Genomic DNA, 19434 nt, shown 5'->3' with positions numbered 1-19434 from the left:
TTTCCCTCTCCCCCTGCTCATGCTCTTCTCTCTCTCTCAAATAAATAAAGGCTTAAAAAAAATTTTAAAAACGGTTTAAAAAATCAATTTAAATAAACTTGAATTTTAGTTACTAATTATTATTATTATTTTTAAAGTTTTTATTTATTTATGATAGTCACAGAGAGAGGCAGAGACACAGGCAGAGGGAGAAGCAGGCTCCATGCACCGGGAGCCCGACGTGGGATTCGATCCCGGGTCTCCAGGATCGTGCCCTGGGCCAAAGGCAGGCGCTAAACCGCTGCGCCATCCAGGGATCCCACTAATTATTATTATTATTTGTTTTACTAATTTTTTTTCAATTGTAGTGAAAGACAATGCAACTGTCTGAGCTCTCTTGTTCTGGAGAGGAATAATAGAAGGATTCTGAGTTCGTGTCTTTTTTTTTTTTTTTCTTTTAAAGATTTTATTCATTCATTCAAGAGAGGCACACACACACACACACACAGAGAGAGATAGAGGGAGAGGCAGGCTCCATGCAGGGAGCCCAAAGTGGGACTCGATCCTGGGTCTCCAAGATCAGGCCCTGGGCTGAAGGCGGCGCTAAACCGCTGAGCCACCTGGGCTGCCCTCTTTTCTTTTTTTTTAAAAAAATATTTTATTTATTTATTCGTGAGAGACACAGAGAGAGAGGCAAAGACACAGGCAGAGGGAGAAGCAGGCTCCCTGCAGGAAGCCCGACGTGGGACTTGATCCCTGAACCCCAGGATCACACCCAGAGCCAAAGGCAGATGCTCAACCACTGAGCCATTCAGGTATCCCTGAGTTCATGTCTATTGGCCTCCCTCTTTCCCCTCAGAAAGATACAGTGTAGATACCTGCGGGGCACCGTACATGTACAGCACAAGAGGGTCTTGTTTGGGGATCACACACCAAGCTTTCTGCCAAGGTTTTGACTTCTCCATATATTGAAGAAAGCTGCACACTATGCTGTTCCCAGATACTTCTGCTGATTCAATCTAGAAAAATATAATGGAAAGGGCGTGAGAGAAAGAATACAAAACGAAGCAGGTAGAGAAGTGATTCACCCTAGGGAACATTCATAAAGCACAATATATTCATATAAAATGTCTCTTGGGAATGCCCCCAAAGGGGCCATCTGCAATTTATTATTTATTTATTTATTTATTTATTTATTTATTTATTTATTAATTAACATTTTTAAAAAAATTTATTTATTTACGATAGTCACACAGAGAGAGAGAGAGAGAGAGAGAGGCAGAGACACAGGCAGAGAGAGAAGCAGGCTCCATGCACCGGGAGCCCGACGTGGTATTTGATCCCAGGTCTCCAGGATCGTGCCCTGAGCCAAAGGCAGGCGCCAAACCGCTGCGCCACCCAGGGATCCCTGCAATTTATTATTTAAATACTCATCTAGATCTTCCATGAGAAAAGGAAAATATGAGTGAATTTTAACTATTACCAGACTGCAAGTTAAACATTTAGTGGCTGCTTGCTATGCAGGTGCTTTTCTTAGTCCACTATTGTGTTATTATTTCATTTACTTCTCATACCAATACTAGGAAGGTACCACTTTCATTATCTATGAGATTCAGAGATGAAATAACTTTCTCTAGATCATACATTTAGGAACCAGCATTCTAGGCTTCAACTGGGTAACAGTGCAGTAGCAAATGTATATGATACATGTATCATATACATATGTATGTGTGTATATATATATATATCAATGTATATCAATACAATATTAATATATACATGTATGTATGTATCATATTTATGTTTATATATATATAATTGGCTAAAAAGGGGACAAAACCACTCGACTAAATGGTAGATTTATTATACACATTATAATATAGACATTATATACATTATGGGAAGCAAGTGGTCTGCTTCTGTTCTCCATGGCTCAAATCCTCAGGGTACTGCTACTTAATGCCATCCACCAAACAGTGCTGGTTCAGACTTGTTTGCTACCCATTCAAGATAAAGCACAGAGAATAAGAGCAAGCACTTAGAAACTTTTAGAGCAATCTGGCTTTGTGATGACACACAAGCAACATGATTATGTATCTTACAAAAGTATTGAGCTGTGGTGGTTTGGAAATAAAACTGGCCCTTCCTCACAGATAGTTTAAGAAGCACTGTCTGGCAAACTATGGCCCACCAGCCTGTTTTTGCATGGCCTATGAGTTAAGAATAGTTTTTATAGATGAACATTTAAAATTGACCTGATGACAGGGAACACTAACTTTGGACTCCAATTAAAGAAAATGTTATCTCCCCCATCCACCAAGAATTCCAGTCTTATTACCATATTATAAAAAATTATACTAAGCTTATTATTGAATTTTGTCAAAGACTGAAAATGTTTTCTTTCTTGTTAGAAAAGTAATATTCTCAGTTTTTACTCTTGGCCTGCACAGACTAAAATAGTTTCTCTCTGACCCTTTTTGTTTTTAAAGAGTTTATTTATTCATCAGAGAGAGAGAGAGAGAGAGAGAGAGACGGAGAGAGAGGCAGAGACACAGGCAGAGGGAGAAGCAGGCTCCATGCAGGGAGCCCGATGTGGGACTCGATCCCGGGTCTCCAGGATCAAGCCCTGGGTGAAGGCAGCACTAAACTGCTGAGCCACCAGGGCTGCCCTCTCTCTGACCCTTTATCAGAAAACCTTTTTGACTCTTGGTCTAGAGCACGTAACAAACTAGTTGGCATAAAGCCAGTTTCAAGTATGTATGCATATGTATGTACATGTACTCATATACATATCATTTTCTATTTATGGACTTCATGATATAAATGTGTTAACCTGGTAATTTGTCCCCCGAGTATAGATTTTTTTGAGAAAACTACCTAGGGTTTTTTATTTCATAGATATAGCCTGAAACTCTTCCCTTAAAACAAGTTATTTGACTCATTATATTATGCCAGTTTCATCACTTGCTTGTGTTAAGTCTTGAGGCTGTATTCCTGGGAGCCAGTGAAATGTAAGCATGTCTTTCCACCTTCCCTGCCAGAGAAAGCCCCTTTTTGGTCTGCCTACAAAAGCAACATATACCCTAGAAGAATTCAGAGTTATACTTTTAGCTTGTCAGCCTATACTTTAACCTTAAATGGATGCTGAAGTTTATGATTCTTTTTCAGTTAACAGAAATGATCTTTGTATGCTTACACTGTGTAGATGCTCAATAAATGTGTATTCTTAATAAACCATGGAAATTCTTTAATATTTGTTTATTTATTTAAAAAAAGATTCTATTTACCTATTCATGAGAGACACAGAGAGAGAGGCAGAGACACAGGCAGAGGGAGAAGCAGGCTCCATGCAGGGAGCCCAGTGTGGGACTAGATCCAGGGACTCCAGGATCATGCCCTGAGCCACCCAGGCATCCCAAACCATGGAAATTCTTAATAAACAAAGTATGTCTCTGACTTTAGATACATAGAATTCTGGTCATGAGCCCATTCTTCAAAGACTTTCCAGGCTATGTTGAACTTTCTGAGATAAAGGCCTTATTACATAATTTATTCTTTATGTTAATATCTTTCAGTGTAAAACTCATTCAGATACAAGCTGCATTATAGTTCCTGGGCTTGGGAGGTCCTGACTTTAGTCTAAAAACATGGGTCAAATTCATTTGCAAGATGTATCAATGATATTTTAATGCAGTTACCAGATTATTGTCACTGGCTATTAAATGATGCTTTTAATGCAGTAAGTTGGTAGACTTTTTCAGGTAACAAAGTAATACTTTATTTTTTATTTTTTTAAAGATTTTACTTATTTATTCATAGAGACACAGAGAGAGAGGGAGAGAGAGGCAGAGGCACAGGCAGAGGGAGAAGCAGGCTCCATGCAGGGAGCCCGACGCGGGACTTGATCCAGGGTCCCCAGGATCAAACCCTGGGCTGCAGGCGGCGCTAAACCGCTGTGCCACTAGGGCTGCCCCAAAGTAATACTTTAATATGAATTTTAAGACAGTAGTTTTTGAAGCCAGTAAGGTAAAACTGACAGAAAAGCTTTCCTATTAAAAAATATAAGCTGGGCATTAGAAGAGACAATACTCTAATATTCGACTATAGCCACCTTCAGGAAAACCAATGTATTTCACTCTCAAATGCATGTTGATTTAATATAGCACTGTTGCTCTACACAACTGAATATAATCCCAAAATTCAGCCTGACAGGACAAATGTATGAATCTTGCTTGTTCTTCAAATTTGTTAAATATTAAGAGAAATCAGAAAATATGCTATTTGTATTATTCAGGGTTAAAAGACAATTCTACATTCCTTCCATAAAAATTTAAAAGTTATCAAGCATTTAATATTGCATACCTCTAAAATTCCTTTTCTTTTTTTTTCTTCACTATCTGTGAATCCACTTATTATTTGATAACAGTCTTTACAAACTTTGTTCAATTTTCCACCATCATACTCAAGTTGAGCTTTGTAATCAGAACACTTCCAACAAACCACCTTAAATTAAAAAAAAAAAAAGAGTAAATAATCATAAAGATTTGAGCAATCATCACTTATAGTAATAAATAAGAGTTAAATATTTAACACAAACTTCTACTAGACTAAGAATACTCTGTGAACATTAGGAGTATATGTCATGGTATTTCATACTCTTGGTGATGGGCTCTGCTTGTTCACCCTTGTCCTCGCTCTAAAGGCAGGAGGTCTTCAAAGACTTGGTTCAGACTTTTACCTTTCATACCTCTAGATGTTTCAATATGCTCCCAAAATTAACTCATGATCTCGATCTTCTCTGCCCTCAGATTTCTCCTGATTCCATCCCACCCTTCCCAACCTGTTCCCTTCTAGTGCTCCCTATTGCAGAAAATAGCACAGCCATCTAACCAGTCAAGATAAGTTAGGAATCTAGGAGTCATCATCCTCAACACCTCCTTCTATTTTACCCCCCAAAGAGTCACCTCATTACAAAGTCCTGCTGATTTTATCTCCTGGATATTTTTTTTTAATCTGTTCATTTTTCTACATCTTCCTTCCAAGTCCGGGCTATCAGTTTTGTACTTTGGACTATTACAGTCTCATGACTGGTCCTTGTAGTATTCTTACTGGAATTCTTACTGGAGCATTCTCCAGCCTCTATTTTTACTTCCCTCCGAGATATATTTCAAACAGCACCAGATGCTGTCTTAAACATGCTAATCTGATAGGTTTCTCCTCTATATAAAATCCTTAAAGTTTTCCTTTTTCTCTTGGATAAAGAACAGATTCTTCCCCATGGCCCACGACATCTATATAATCTGCCCCTCTTCCTCTCTGTATTCCCTGTAACACTGGCTTCACAGAGCCCCTGAAATACTATACTCCTTTCCTCTCATCTCTGCTTCAGTGAATTAACTCTTGTTCATCCTTCAGATGTTAACTCAAATTCCACTTCTTCAAAGAAGACTCCTCCAACTTCCAGAATAGAGCACCGTCTCTTGTCACTATGCTACTGAAGTTCCCTTACTTTTCTTGATGCACTGATTAGTTTTTAATCATACACTTGTGTGATTATTCGGCTTATGTGTGTAACCCTCACTGGGCTGTAAGCTCTATGAGAGATTGTCCTTGTATATTTTGCTCATAAAGCACCCAATGAACATTTATAGAATGCCAATGAATGAATGAGTATAATGCAAATGCATGCTATTTCTTAATGAGTGGCATTTTTTTCTGATTATTATAAAATAATTGTTAAAAAAAAAAAAAAAACCCTTCCAGTTTAAAAAATTATCTTTTTGGCCATAGTAACTTCTTACTAGATGTCTCCTGAGGCAAAGGAAACAAAAGCAAAAATAAACCATCAGGAATTCATCAAAATAAAAACCTTCTGTACAGTGAAGGAAACAATCAACAAAACTAAACGCAACCTACTGAAAGGGAAAAAATATTTGCAAATGACATATCTGTTAAAGACATATCTGACATATCCAAAATGTATAAAACTTCTAAAACTCAACACCCCAAAAATGAATAATCCAACTTAAAAATGGGCAGAGACATGAATAGTCATTTTTCCAAGGAAGACATACAGATGGCCAACAGACTCATGAAAAGATGCTCGATATCACTCATCATCAGGGAAATGTAAATCAAAACTGTGATGAGATTCCACCTTACTCTTGTTTCTTGTATTGTTACGTTTAGCCATTCTGACAACAGGTGTTGGCGAGGATGTGAGAAAGGAACTCTCTTGCACTACTGGTGGGAATGCAAACTCTAGAAAACAGTATGGAGGTTTCTCAAAAAGTTAAAAATAGAACTACCCTATGAACCACCACTGCACTACTAGGTATTTACCCAAAGAATACAAAAATACTAATTCAAAGGGATACATGCATCCAATGTTTATAGGGATCATTATCTACAGTAACCAAACTATGCAAAGTGCCCAATTTTTCATTGACTGATAAATGGATAAAGAAGATGTTTATATACGCAATGGAATATTAGCCATCAAAAAGAATGAAATCTTGCCAATTGCAATAACATGGATGGGGCTAGAGCATATTATGCTAGGCAAAATGAGTCAAAGAATAACCAATACCATATGATTTAACTCATATGTGGAATCTAAGAAACAAAACAGATGAGCATAGGGAAAACATAAGAGCGAGGGCCACACCAAGAAACAGTTTCTTAGCTATAGAGAACTGATGATTACCGAAGGGGAGGTGGGGGGGAAGGGTTAAATAGGTGATGGGGATCAAGGAGTCCCTTGCTGTAATAAGCACCGGGTGTTGTATGGAGGTGCTGAATCACAATATTGTACACCTGAAACTAATATTACACTGTATGTAAGATAAAATCTTTAAAAAAAATTATCTTCTTACTTCTAGAAGCATATTGTTCTCCAATTTGTAGTAGACCAACTATTTACAGACATATAAATGATAGTAAAACTTTTAGTTTAGGTTCACAGCATGTAAATTCATGATAAAGAACTATTCATTGCTTTCTCATAATTACAATGAAATTACTATAGAATTTGGTATTAGGCATGCCTGCATCGGTACATTCATATCAGGTACTATCTTATTTATTTTCAAGTCATATTATTTGGTAATCCACATTCAAACACATTTTTGTTTACTAAAGGTAAGTCTATCAGTCAATACCTGAAATCATTTCAAGCAAACTCAGTGACAGACAACAAAAAGTCTTACCCTGAAGGGAAAAAAAAGTTGGTCACTCTCAAATTTAATTACAAAACTGTTTCACTGAGAGAAAACTTAGGACTAAAATGGAAGAGATCTGCAGTAAGAGAATAATCTAAAAGAACTATCAATAAGAATTGTTGCACTTCGGCATCCCAATATTATATTAAATCACAGCATTGCAATGACTACCCTTCTCGGTTTACTTGTTACTTTTTTTTTTTTTAAATTTTTATTTATTTATGATAGTCACAGAAAGAGAGAGAGAGAGGCGCAGAGACACAGGCAGAGGGAGAAGCAGGCTCCATGCACCGGGAGCCCGATGTGGGACTCGATCCCGGGTCTCCAGGATCGCACCCTGGGCCAAAGGCAGGCGCCAAACCGCTGCGCCACCCAGGGATCCCTACTTGTTACTTTTTAAGAAGAAAGTATATCACCTTCAACTTGGTTTACAAGGCCATCCAAAACCTGTTATAGCTTTCCTGCTTCATTTCATGCCTTGTTTCTCCTCATGCTTTCTATATGAAACAACTCAAATCTTTGCCAGTAAATGGACTGTGTGTCCCTTTACACACATAACCATAAATCTCCTCTAACGGGCACAGAGCAGTCCACAACTATTCTTCATGGAGGCTCACACCCCTGCCCAGAGACAACTATTTCATACTGAGCCCTCTTTCTTGAATCTCCCCTCATTCCTCTTTCTTCTTTTGTTCAGCTATGACTCTTCCTCATACTTCAATGACAACATGATATCATACTGAAAATTTTCTACCACAAAATCAAAAACACACCCACATCTGCACCCATCATTTCCTTTTCCCTTTTCGTTATAATGGCGAGAAGTTTCCCTCTCTCATCAAAAGCCTGAACTTCTTCTTATGCTATATGTTCCTTTCTTTTTTTTCTCAAAGACATGAACTCCTTTAGTTATTATTTACCTCTATTTCTTTTTTCTTTAAGATTCTATTTATTTATTCACGACACACACACACACAGAGAGAGAGAGAGAGAGAGAGAGAGGCAGAGACACAGGCAGAGGGAGAAGCAGGTTCCATGCAGGGAGCCTGACATGGGACTCGATCCCGGGTCTCCAGGATCACGCCCTGGGCTGAAGGTGGTGCTAAACCGCCGAGCCACCTGGGCTGCCCCTTCTATTTCTTATGCCACAGTTCCCGCTTACTCATTGGGTTCCAGCCTCATGACCTCTGGCATCTCAAGAGCAGATCTAACTTTCTCCTATCTCAGGGCTTCTGACATACAGACCCACTAAACACCTTTCCCACTTCCCTTGGCATGGTTAACTCTTCCTCATCTTTAGACATCAGCTTAAATATCAACCCTTCAGATGGGTCTCCCTCTCCCTCTCCCCTTCTTTCTTTTCTTTTTGTCTCTTGTTTGCGTTAGTATGGTCGGATTGCTTTGGCGTAGGGCGGGAGGGTGTTTTATGGATTCGTTGGGGTTGTTCTGTCGGGAGTGTTCTTTCTTCTTTCTTTTCTCTCCTCCCTCCCTCCGCCCCCCCTCTCTTTTCCTTTCCCTTTTTCCTTTTCTTTCTTTTTTCTTTCTTTCTTTCTTTCTTCTTTCTTTCTTTCTTTCTTTCTTTCTTTCTTTCTTTCTTTCTTTCTTTCTTTCTTTCTTCTTTCTTTCAGAGGGGGAAGGAGAGGCAGATAGAGAGGAAGACAGAATCCCAAGCAGACTCTGTGCTGAGTGAGTACGGAGCCTGATACAGGGCTCTGTCTCACCACTCTGAGATCATGACCCAAGCCAAAACCAAGAGTCGAACATTTAACTGACTGAGCAGTCCAGGGGCCAGGTCTTCATTTTTCTAAGTAAAACTGGTTCCAAGTCATCCTTGATTAGCATTATTCTCCATTTTAATTTCTTGATTGTCTCCTTATTGTCCTTATAATAATTTGAAATGCCTATTCATCTGTTTGATTTTTGTTATTTTCTCCATTAGAATGTAAGTTATGTGAAGCTGGGTATCATTTTGCTTACCATGTCTTCTCTAGGACCCAGCACAGTTTTTTGTATGTAGCTGTCATCAAAATTAGTTTATCAACTAAATGATTTATTTACTGAAAAAAAAAATTTTTTTTTGCCTTTTCAAACTTGGTGATTTTACACTTATCTAGTTACCAGCAACCTTCAGACCATTAAGAAATCTCACTTACATGTCCACATGCTCGACAATGATGCCTTCTTCTTGTCAGTGCATTGAAAGACTCTTTGCATTTCATACACATCGTTACTTCATTATCTCGGATCCATCTTGGAGCTCTTTTCCCTAGCTCAGCAGTCTAAAAAGGAAAGGTTCAATTTTAATAGAAAAAAATGGTTATTTCCATCTATTTACTTATTTATTTAAAAAGCACGTTTGACAACACTGTTCATATCATGCTTTGAAACTCAACACCTAGGAAAAGATATAAAAGGTTTAAAGAAATTTAACTAGCATAAAAAGGTACTCACTATTGTATTAATGTAAGAAAGAGTGAGATTCTGTCTAAATAGCCAGTTCTGGCATTGCAAAGAGAAAAGAACTTAAAGATTTATTCCAACTTACAGAAACCTCTGAGTGCATGTCATTATCCTTTGCAATTGCATTTCTGAAGGTTTCATGCCTCTGATGGAAAGCATCAATGGTCTCTTGAAGAGCCTAAAATATAAGTGAGATTCAAAGCACATAGTAAAATTTCACATGCAAATTAATGAAAATGCTATATTAAATAAACATCTGTGATGTAGGAATGATCTTAAAAATTAAATGACCTTGTTCTGATGTTGATATGTGTATACTATATGGGCACATTTATGGACACATACAAAGGTTACCAAAAAGCAAAAATGAAAAGAGAAATATGGTTTACCTTGATCCATTCTTCTTTGTCTTGCTCAGAACTAAAACAAAACAAAATTCAAGTGAATACAGAGAACATTAATGAGTTACATCTCATGAATAAAACTATGATTTAATGCTGTTACAACTTTCTGGAAAATCCAGGGATGTCCAGGAAGGAGTTACAATAAAAATAAAACAGAATCACTGGCAATTTAACAAATACTTTTTAATTTTTTTTTAAGAAAGGGGGTGGAGGGGATTCTGGGTGGCTCCGTGGTTTAGCACCTGCCTTCGGCCCAGGGCATGGTCCTGGAGTCCCGGGATCGAGTCCCACATTGGGCTCCCTGCGTCTCTGCCTCTCTCTCTGTGTCTCTCATGAATAAATAAATAAAATCTTAAAAAAAAAGTAGCATCTCCTTAAAAAAAAAAAAAAAAAGAAAAGAAAAGAAAAGAAAGAAAGGGGGTGGAGGGGCAGAGGGAGAGGGATAATCTTAAGCAGGCTCCACGCCCAGTGTGGAGCCTGATACAGGGCTCAGTCTCACGACTCTGAGATCATGACCTGAGCTGAAATCAAGGGTCAGATGCTTAACCAACTGAGCTACTTGGGCACCCCCCTGAACAAGTAAATTCTCTTTATTTTTTTTTTAAAACAAATTCTTAAAAAGAGTTTTATTTTTTAAAAAATTTTATTTATTCATTTGAAAGAGAGAAAGCATGAGCAGAGGGTTCGGGTGTAGTGGTGGCAGGGAGAGGAGAAGGGGGAGGGAAAGGGAAAAGTGAACTCCTCCCTAAGTAGAGACCTCAATGTGGGGCTCGATCCCAGGACATGGAGATCACAACCTGAGCTGAAGGCAGATGCTTAACCAACTGAGCCACCCAGGTACCCCTTAAACAGAGTTTTAGGCCATCCACTTTGGTATCCACAATTTTCGACTGGGAGAGTTACATTTAGCTTCCATTGATATACTGCCCTGATGTTAAGTTTAAACAACCATCACCTAGCTCAATATACTAGGTAACTGCAGATTTAGCATCATACCAGATATACAACTAATCTTCCAATTCACCTTTAAGAAAACACAGGAGGCTTTCAAAGGCTACTAGTCACAGCCCATCTTAGAAAAGATTACAGTTATCCTCTGGGATCTAAAATATCTTTGTAAGGCCTTAGGAAGTTATTTAACATTTCCTTTGACAAACAATTTCAAAAGAAAGCTTTCGGCAATATTGTACTTAACTTATAAAGCAAAGCAAATATTTTAGATGCTTGTAGGAAGGGTTCCACAGATTAATGGACTTACTCCAGTATTTAATAATTTTCTGTTGGGGAAAAAAATTTCCTTGATTATGGTCTTCTATTTTCCTATTGAGGCAAATTTTCTTTATTTCATCACCCTTGCAGGTAGCTTACACCGGCTGCTGTCACAGAGTATATTAGAAAAGTCCCCATTAGTAGACTGGACAGTTAGATCTCCAAACGGAGCATTTTGAAGAATGCCAAAAGAGTGGGCTCTGTTGGCATACGTTTGGTAGGCTAAGGCTAAGTTTGAGTTCCAGTCTGACCGTTACACGCCTCGCTCCCACAGGTATCCCATACGCAGGAATCTGGCAGGAGCTTTGCTCCGGTGATACCATCTATCTTGCCAGCAAATTTATTCCTCAGCATCATGATGTGCCAGGAATGCTGCTGGAATCTGTGCCTGTCAAATGGAAGATTCTGCTATTGTTCACTTGGGGATCCTTAGATGTAGACCCTTAGTGTGCGTGTGTGTGTGTGTGTGGGGGGGTGCTCAATCTTGCCCCTAAAAAGAGATTTCTCCCTACTGCAGTGCCCTGCCTGGATAAAAGCAGTTCTATTGCCTGGAATGACAGTTATTTCCTAGCTGCTTCTAGCCTTTTTTTTTTTTTTTTTTTTTTAAGATTTTATTTATTTATTCATGAGAGACACAGAGAGAGAGAGTCAGAGGCAGAGGGAGAAGCAGGCTCCATGCAGGGAGCCCGACACGGGACTCGGGACTCGATCCCGGGTCTCCAGGATCAGGCCCTGGGCTGAAGGTGTTGCTAAACTGCAGAGCCACCAGGGCTGCCCCATGCTTCTAGCCTTTTAAATGCAAAGAAGTCTTCAATGCTTCAATGTTTAAATGCATTGACGAGTCTTCAATGCTTTTTGTTTTACTTGTCTCAAATCTGGCGGATTTTTTACTCCTCTACTCCTTAGTATGTTTTTATACTCATTTAAAAGTATAAAACCATTAAATAAAAACTGTATACACAGAATAGTTTATATTCTTTTAAATATGAAAGAGGAAGCAGAGGGTCAGAGGTCAGTCTTAAGACTGACTCATTTAGCAAGAAAAGCAGAACTCTTTTTTTCCCAGGTGACTTCGGAACTGAATGATCTTTAATAAACATCTCCAAACATACACCCAATTTTGGGCTCCAAGTAATCCCTGTGACATTCTGATGTTCTGAGACTTTCAGTGTTTGTCCTTATTCTTGAAAGAATCATAGGCTAGATGAAAAGTAATCACTTAATTTAGCTCTCCAATTCACCATATAATCATAAATACAATTGCAGCAATGAGAGTTGGGGAATAAGACATTTAAGGAAAAATGACCGTGTTTTCAATACCAATTGGATATTGAAATGTATCCAATAGTGCATATTGGAACTCTACAATGATTACTGCCAGTATGTAAGAATATTCCTCATGCATCAGCCATAGCCTGAAGAGAAAAGAGGCCAAAGATTCCTAAATCTTTCCCATTTAGGCAACCCACAAAACCTTGATAATCTCTCTTTCACTGTTTAGACACCTCTCTCGGGTTCACACATTTGTAAGTACGCTGGATTTCAGAGCAGCAGTGAGTGCCTTCATTCTTCTGCAATAAAAACTTCTTTGGTGATCAGAACTACTGAGGAGTCCTCCCTGTTGCCAGAACCAATCGCTCAGTGAGTCAAACACTGAGGACTCAGGTCAGGAGCCTCCAAGCAGAGCATGATACATTCTTCCCTTGGGTTTGGTGGCTGATCCCCAAACCCCACTAGAATGTAGAGAAATTGTACTATTCAAAGCCAAGTCCTCTATACTTTCAACTTATGCTTGAAATGCCACCTTGTAATCCTTAGAGCAGTCCCCTGGCAGCTCCCTAAGTAATGCCGGGTTCAGTATAGATTTTCTTCGGAAATCTAAGAACTGGCTATTTCTTCAAATTGTGCCAGCCTGCCGTATCTCCTTTAACTGTAATTTCACCAGTTTCCACCAATTCTCTGGGCAGAGATTTCCGGAAAAATTATTTATTCCCTTCTGAAAGTCTGAACTTCAAACGCTTATGAAGTTACTAAGTATAAATATCCAGGGTGAATTCATCTGAGGAGCCAGAACCACATGCTATTGGTGCAAGAGAATAAAAGGAACGGGAAGTGCTGAGTCTCTAGATTCTCAAATATCAGAACCATCAGAGTCAGGATTGGTACTTAACCCTCCCATCTGTTACCTTCTGAAGGTTCCCAAATTTCACCATTCTTTTTTTTTTTTTTTTTTTTTTTTTTTTTTTAAAGATGGTACTTATTTATTCATGAGAGACACACAGAGAGAGAGGCAGAGGGAGAAGCAGGCTCCATGCAGGGAGCCCGATGTTGGTCTCGATCCCGGGTCTCCAGGATCATGCCCCGGGCCGAAGGTGGCACTAAACCACTGAGCCACCCGGGCTGCCCAAGGCAGGTATTTAAAAACCTGACAGCACTCTATCTTCCAGAGGTTCACACATGAGGTAGCTAAGAGCCACTCTAGTGGTTCTCACACTTTTTTCCTCCTAAACATGGTTGTGTTAGGCAGATGGATGTCAGAACCCCAGCCTTTCTTTCCAACTCAACGAAGCTTATATAAAAGAACGACCCCTTCCAGAAGTTCTGGTTCCAGGAGGCCACTACAGCCACACATGGCCTCCTTGGTGTATCCTCCAACTGTAGCAGGAGAATCATGGCCTTTTCCACTCTGCCTCCTCTGAAAATCCTCTCCATTAAAGTCTCAATGAGTTACAGAGTCATACAGTTAATGCTTCAACATTTAGCATCAATAAACATCATGCACCAAAAGGAAGGGTGCAGGGAGGAAGGGTTAGGAGAGAACCCTTTCCTACAAGACTCAAAAGTCCAGCTTGAATGAAATAACTTCATTCTCTGAGCACCTTGCAAATCTGAAGAGTCAATTAAATTTACTGAATTCTTGTTGTCTTGAAAACCACTATGTAGACACTGTGAATAATATCAAAAGGGATAACATGGTTCTGTTTTAAGAGATTCTGTTTCTTTGCTTATGTCCAACCAGACTCCCAGAGATCTGCAGTATTCACTTGGGAACGATTCTCAGAATGATCCTATCATACAACTCATTCTAATGCTGTTGGAAGGCTGTGTGTTGGAAGGTTTCTCTCACCTGGCTTGCAGTTCCAGTGTTCTCTCTTTCCCAGACACCTGGAAAGTATGTGGATATTCCTCATTGTGAGTCTCTACGATTTTCATTCCATCGATGCCGACCCTGGTTCGAACTGTGAATTTAGAGCCTACCAAGCTGAATCTTGGGACACAGTACAGCAACATGTTGTTGAACTGCAAGGAGACAGCACACACATCAATAAAAAGGAAAACAAAGAAGAAAGAAGAAAACAACCAATATTAAAAGTAGCCCTAGAAAAAAACTCCAAGGAATTCCCAGGGGAATATCATACCCTCTACATGAGCAAAGTTACCTAAATACTATATTGAGATTTTACGCTTGTATCAAAATTACCTTATTTTAGCAGTTATATTTCCCTTTATTGGTTCATAATATTTTGTTGATATTTAAGTAAATTTTTACTATTAAGAACATTAGTTCAATTAAATTCAGCAACAATTTATTAAGGACTTTCCATATATCAGGACCTAAAGTTCTCAACCATTTGTTGCAAAAGCTAAAGCCCGTAGGCAACAAAATTTCTACTTGTTGTATCTTACAAAGCAAGTTTACAAAAGCTACTAGAGGAAACCAGTAATACTTAAAATATTTTTGCTGGTATGTTTAATATTAAGTTAAAAAAACCCCAAGTTATTAGTTTAGAACACGTGGGGCTAGCACACTTAACTCTATGTAAAAAACTAAGTTACTGTTTTATATTGGCCTACATCTGAAGAATTTGTTATGTATGAATAGAAATGTCATCTATTTTCGCAAGAAGTTTTTATTTTTTTTTATTTTTTAAAGATTTCTTATTTATTTATTCATGAGAGACATGGAGACAGAGAGAGAGGCAGAGACACAGGCAGAGGGAGAAGCAGGCCCCATGCAAGGAGCCTGATGTGGGACTCGATCCGGGGTCCCCAGGATCACACCCTGGGCTGCAGGCGGCACTAAACCGCTGAGCCACCAGGCTGCCCTCGCAAGAAGTTTTTAAAGGTCTTCTTTACTAGATCTTCTTTTAAAAGGAACACTTTGTTTTGAAATAATCAGATTATGTATTATGCCTCATTTCTAGTCAACAATGAACAACCCTTGCTAACCAGGACCAAACAGTAGGTTTGGGAGGCACTTAATTCACTTTTGAATATATTCAAACACACAAAAGAAGGAAAGGCTAAATACTCAGGTTAATTGGTAGGCAGATTCCTAAAGAAGAGCCATACTTCTTCCTCCTTCATATTAATTGTTTCTAAAACTGCTTCTAGACTTACATATATTTTTCAAAGACAAGAACTACTGGGGACTTAAACTCTGTGCACTATGAAATCTCTCATGTCTCAGGATTATTATCTATAAAAGTCACAGGTTGTTTGGAGGATTAAATGAAGAAAAGCATCCTGTGTTGCCAGGTTCCGTTTGGCTCCACACAGCCATCAAGGCAAGAGATGTTGAAGGACTTTTAAAACATTTCAACCGGCTTATGTGACGTTGCCCATTGTAGTCATTCTGAAAGCAAATTTCTTATCAGTTGTTCCTTATACATTATTTTACAAGTTCCTATAACCAGCGTCATAAATTTCATTTCCACACTGGATAACGTAGAGATAAAAGGACACTAAATACCCTTTTAACAGATGCACCTCAGCATCACATTTCACATTTACATTCTAGAAGAGAACCATAACCTATCATTAATGGTCCACTGTATTCTAAGCATGGCAATCCCCAGCCTCACTGCAGGATATAGGATTTGGAGATTTGAAAACACTCTGAAAGGCTCTCATCACCATCCCAGCTTGATTAAGGTAACAGCTTGCTGCTAACTGTTCCTGTGAACACTTTTTTTCCCTATCCTGTATGAAGGCCTTCTCAAAAGGAAATTTGGTCAAGGCTATGACCTGTAGTGCAAGAGCTACAGAGCAGCCACCAACATGCAGAAGGCTTAACTTTTTTTTTCTTTCTTCCTTTTTTCTTTTCCTTTCCTTTCTTTCTTTTAAAATTTATTTATTTGAGAGAAAGAGCGGGCAGGGGCAGAGGCAGAGAGAGAATCCCAAGCAAGCTCCCTGCCCATCATGGAGCCCAACATAGGGTTCAATCTCACGACTTTGAGATCCTGAGCTGAGCTGAAATCAAGAGTCGGACACTTAACTATGCCACCCAGGTGCAACCGCCATCTCATTTTTCTGCAAAGTAAGTGACAAATGTAATGTCATCTGAGTTATCTGATACTTGTACTCAAGTTCACTTCATAAAGTTCAGCAAAGTCTTATTTTATAGGAACACAGTCCATGAATGTGGAAGTTCCAGGTATTTGTTTTTTTGTTTTTAGTGGTGACACTCATATAAGATGACAGACTATTTTATAAATGGTATGTTTCTCTTTCTATTTTATGCTTGCAGGATTATGCTTCCCCTATTACATATGCTTCCTAAGTGGGACTTTACATTATAAACTGTCAATAATTATTTATTAACCTTATATAACTCATATCACAATCTAATGCTAGTCAATAAATACCCCTTTTCTTCTTCCTAGAGGTGAAAAGTAAGAGCTCCTAGAGGACATAAAGCAGAAGATGCCCTTTGTTCCCTCTGTGAATCTTGAGCCTGTGACCTAAGCCACCATCACCCTCCCTCTGGGTTTCTGCTGGTAGACTCAAAGAGGAAGTCAGAACAACTGCAGCACCAAGTAGATGGCTTTTCCTTTCAGTGCAGGAGATTCCTTTTCACCTGGGGGGTAGCTTAGAAGTGGTTATGGACAAGTGATCCCTGGCTGGTGGCAGGGAGGGGAGGAGCAAGCTTTTAAAGTGCTAGGCTAGAAGCCAGTCTCAATTTTACTAAAAGCACAGGGACAGTCCCCCTTCCTGATCATCAGTGTTCCTCAACTACTTTTTTCAAGTGTCTTGAAGTATTTGAGTGAAACAGTTCAATTTCATGTTTCACCAGAAACAGTTTCATTAAAGCTTGTTCTAGAGTTTGTAAAAGTACATTGTTGGAGAAAATTTCCAGTGTCTGCTGTGTATTCAAAGCTTAAATGAGTTAAGGGGAAAAAAAGTGAAACCTGTGAAGCAACAAGGAAATAAAGATGAAAACAACAAAGAGCCAAGAATAAAATCTCTTGGGTCATTCTATGGGATAATTTGGTGAGTTTTAAAAAAAACTTTCATATGTCAGGTGTGGTTATTTAATTTAGTCAACAGGTATCCTGCAGTAATATAAAAAAGCATGGAGTGGAGGCAAGCAAATGTGCAAACGTGTGAAGCTGAGCTGAAAGTTGAAATCAGATTCTGCATGCAATTTGGCTTTTTAGAGAAATGTAACATAACCAGAGTAGGATACAGAAGACTAGCCCTCATTTTCTTCCTAGAGACAAAGAAAAGTAAGAATGGTACTTCTGAAGTTTCTACATACAAAAAACCAAGATGTTCTATGGGAAGAAAAGCGTGTTGGCAAGAGGAGTGTGTGTGACAAGAACAGTGCAGGGGGTGGAGGTGGGTGGCGTGCAGGGATTAATAGAATGGACCTACAGAAATGCTTCTAAGATGGTCTTCACAAGACGAAAATGCTTTCCAGTAACTCCTGCTTTATGACTCCATTTTCCTGGGAGGCAATGGCAAGAGAAGTTTGATAGCTTATAATAACTGGAACAAGATGGGTCCTTTCTTCAAAGTCACTACAGCTGTATTCCCCCAAGGCTCTTTGCCATCTGTCCTCCAAAGAGCTGCTTAATTTGGCTCTGCAACAAGGTATTCAACCTTAAACTATTTCCAGATAATTCTCAAATGTGAAAATTAAACCAAGGCAATTGGTTAGACACAGAGCTAGAAGCTTAACTACTGAAACTGTAATACAGAAGAGGGAAAGGAGAATTGCCTAAGCCCATAAAGGAAGGGTGAAGGCAAAGGGAACACATTAACTCCCATGCATTTTGCCCAAAAGAGTGTATTAAGCATGTCTTTTTATTCTGTATTTTTGATGCTCTGACATCTTGGGGTTTTGCTGACAATGGAGGGACCTGTCCCTCTCAGGGTTGCCCACTTCCTAGAAGTAGTAAATGACTCACCTGTAAGCATGTCTTTCATATGGAAAGCAACCAATCCAAAGGCCAAATTCCATTGCCTCCTTTCTTGAGCTCTTCTACACTGGGCCAGTATTCCCTTGCTCTAAACCCCCAGCGCCAGGTACCAGACAACAGCCCCTGTATGCTCCAGAGCCTGATGGAATTATTTAAACTAGCAAATCCTAAATCTGTTTATGCTGCCTTGCCCTTCCCTTCTCACTGAACCCACAATAAAGGCTCTTGCTCACATTTTCTCCTTGCTCCCTCTGCCTCCGTATGGACCCCAGTGCTTTCTCATGTAATCCCCATGGTAAAGCATGCCCCTCCTTTTGGGAATCTGTGAGTATAATGATCTTTCTCATGCAATCGTCTCCTGATCTGGTGGTCTCATCATACCTGAATCACAAAACCTACATTTCAAAATAAATAGACCTCTGAACCCTCAAGGACATCACAATCCTTCCTTTATACATTTTTAGCTCTCTTTGTAACTTCTGAGAGGTGAAGTACTTTTGTTGAGCTCAAATGAAGATTTTTACAGTTAATTTGGACAACATCTATCAACTTTTTAAAGTTACTGAGATGTAATTCACATAACATAAAACCCTTTTAAAACGTACAATTCATGGTTTTTAACATAGTTGTAAATTGTGCAACCATCATTACTATCTAATTCCAGAATATTTCATGACTCCAAATGGAAACCCTGTGTCCATTTCCTCTTCCCCACCTGTCCCAGGCAACCACTACTTATATCCTGCCTCTCCACATTTGCCTATTCTGGACATTGTACTTAATGAAATCATAGAGTGTGCGCTTTTGTGAATGGCTTCCTTCACTTGTCACAGTGCTTTCAAAGTTCATTCATGTAGCATGTACCAATATTCTGTTCTTTTTTGCCATATAGTATTC

The 19434-nt window shown here is 39.1% G+C and overlaps 1 protein-coding gene across 9 annotated transcripts in view; it reads right to left on the bottom strand.

Annotated features, from left to right (window-relative positions):
• Positions 1-19434, bottom strand: part of FGD4 (FYVE, RhoGEF and PH domain containing 4) — a 214618-nt gene that overhangs the window by 8666 nt on the left and 186518 nt on the right. For all 9 annotated transcript variants that reach the window (XM_038577224.1, XM_038577223.1, XM_038577230.1 and 6 more), the window contains 6 exons: positions 14460-14632; positions 10049-10079; positions 9745-9837; positions 9353-9478; positions 4342-4482; positions 858-998 (listed from right to left, as the gene is read on the bottom strand). In XM_038577224.1, the coding sequence (XP_038433152.1) occupies positions 858-998; positions 4342-4482; positions 9353-9478; positions 9745-9837; positions 10049-10079; positions 14460-14632 (705 nt within the window). The remainder of the gene's footprint in view (positions 1-857; positions 999-4341; positions 4483-9352; positions 9479-9744; positions 9838-10048; positions 10080-14459; positions 14633-19434) is intronic.

This window comes from Canis lupus, chromosome 27 (assembly GCF_011100685.1).
Source record: "Canis lupus familiaris isolate Mischka breed German Shepherd chromosome 27, alternate assembly UU_Cfam_GSD_1.0, whole genome shotgun sequence".
In the NCBI taxonomy this organism is placed as follows: Eukaryota; Metazoa; Chordata; class Mammalia; order Carnivora; family Canidae; genus Canis; species Canis lupus.
Note: the sequence above shows the minus strand (reverse complement) of the source record. Positions and strands in the feature narration are given on the sequence as shown.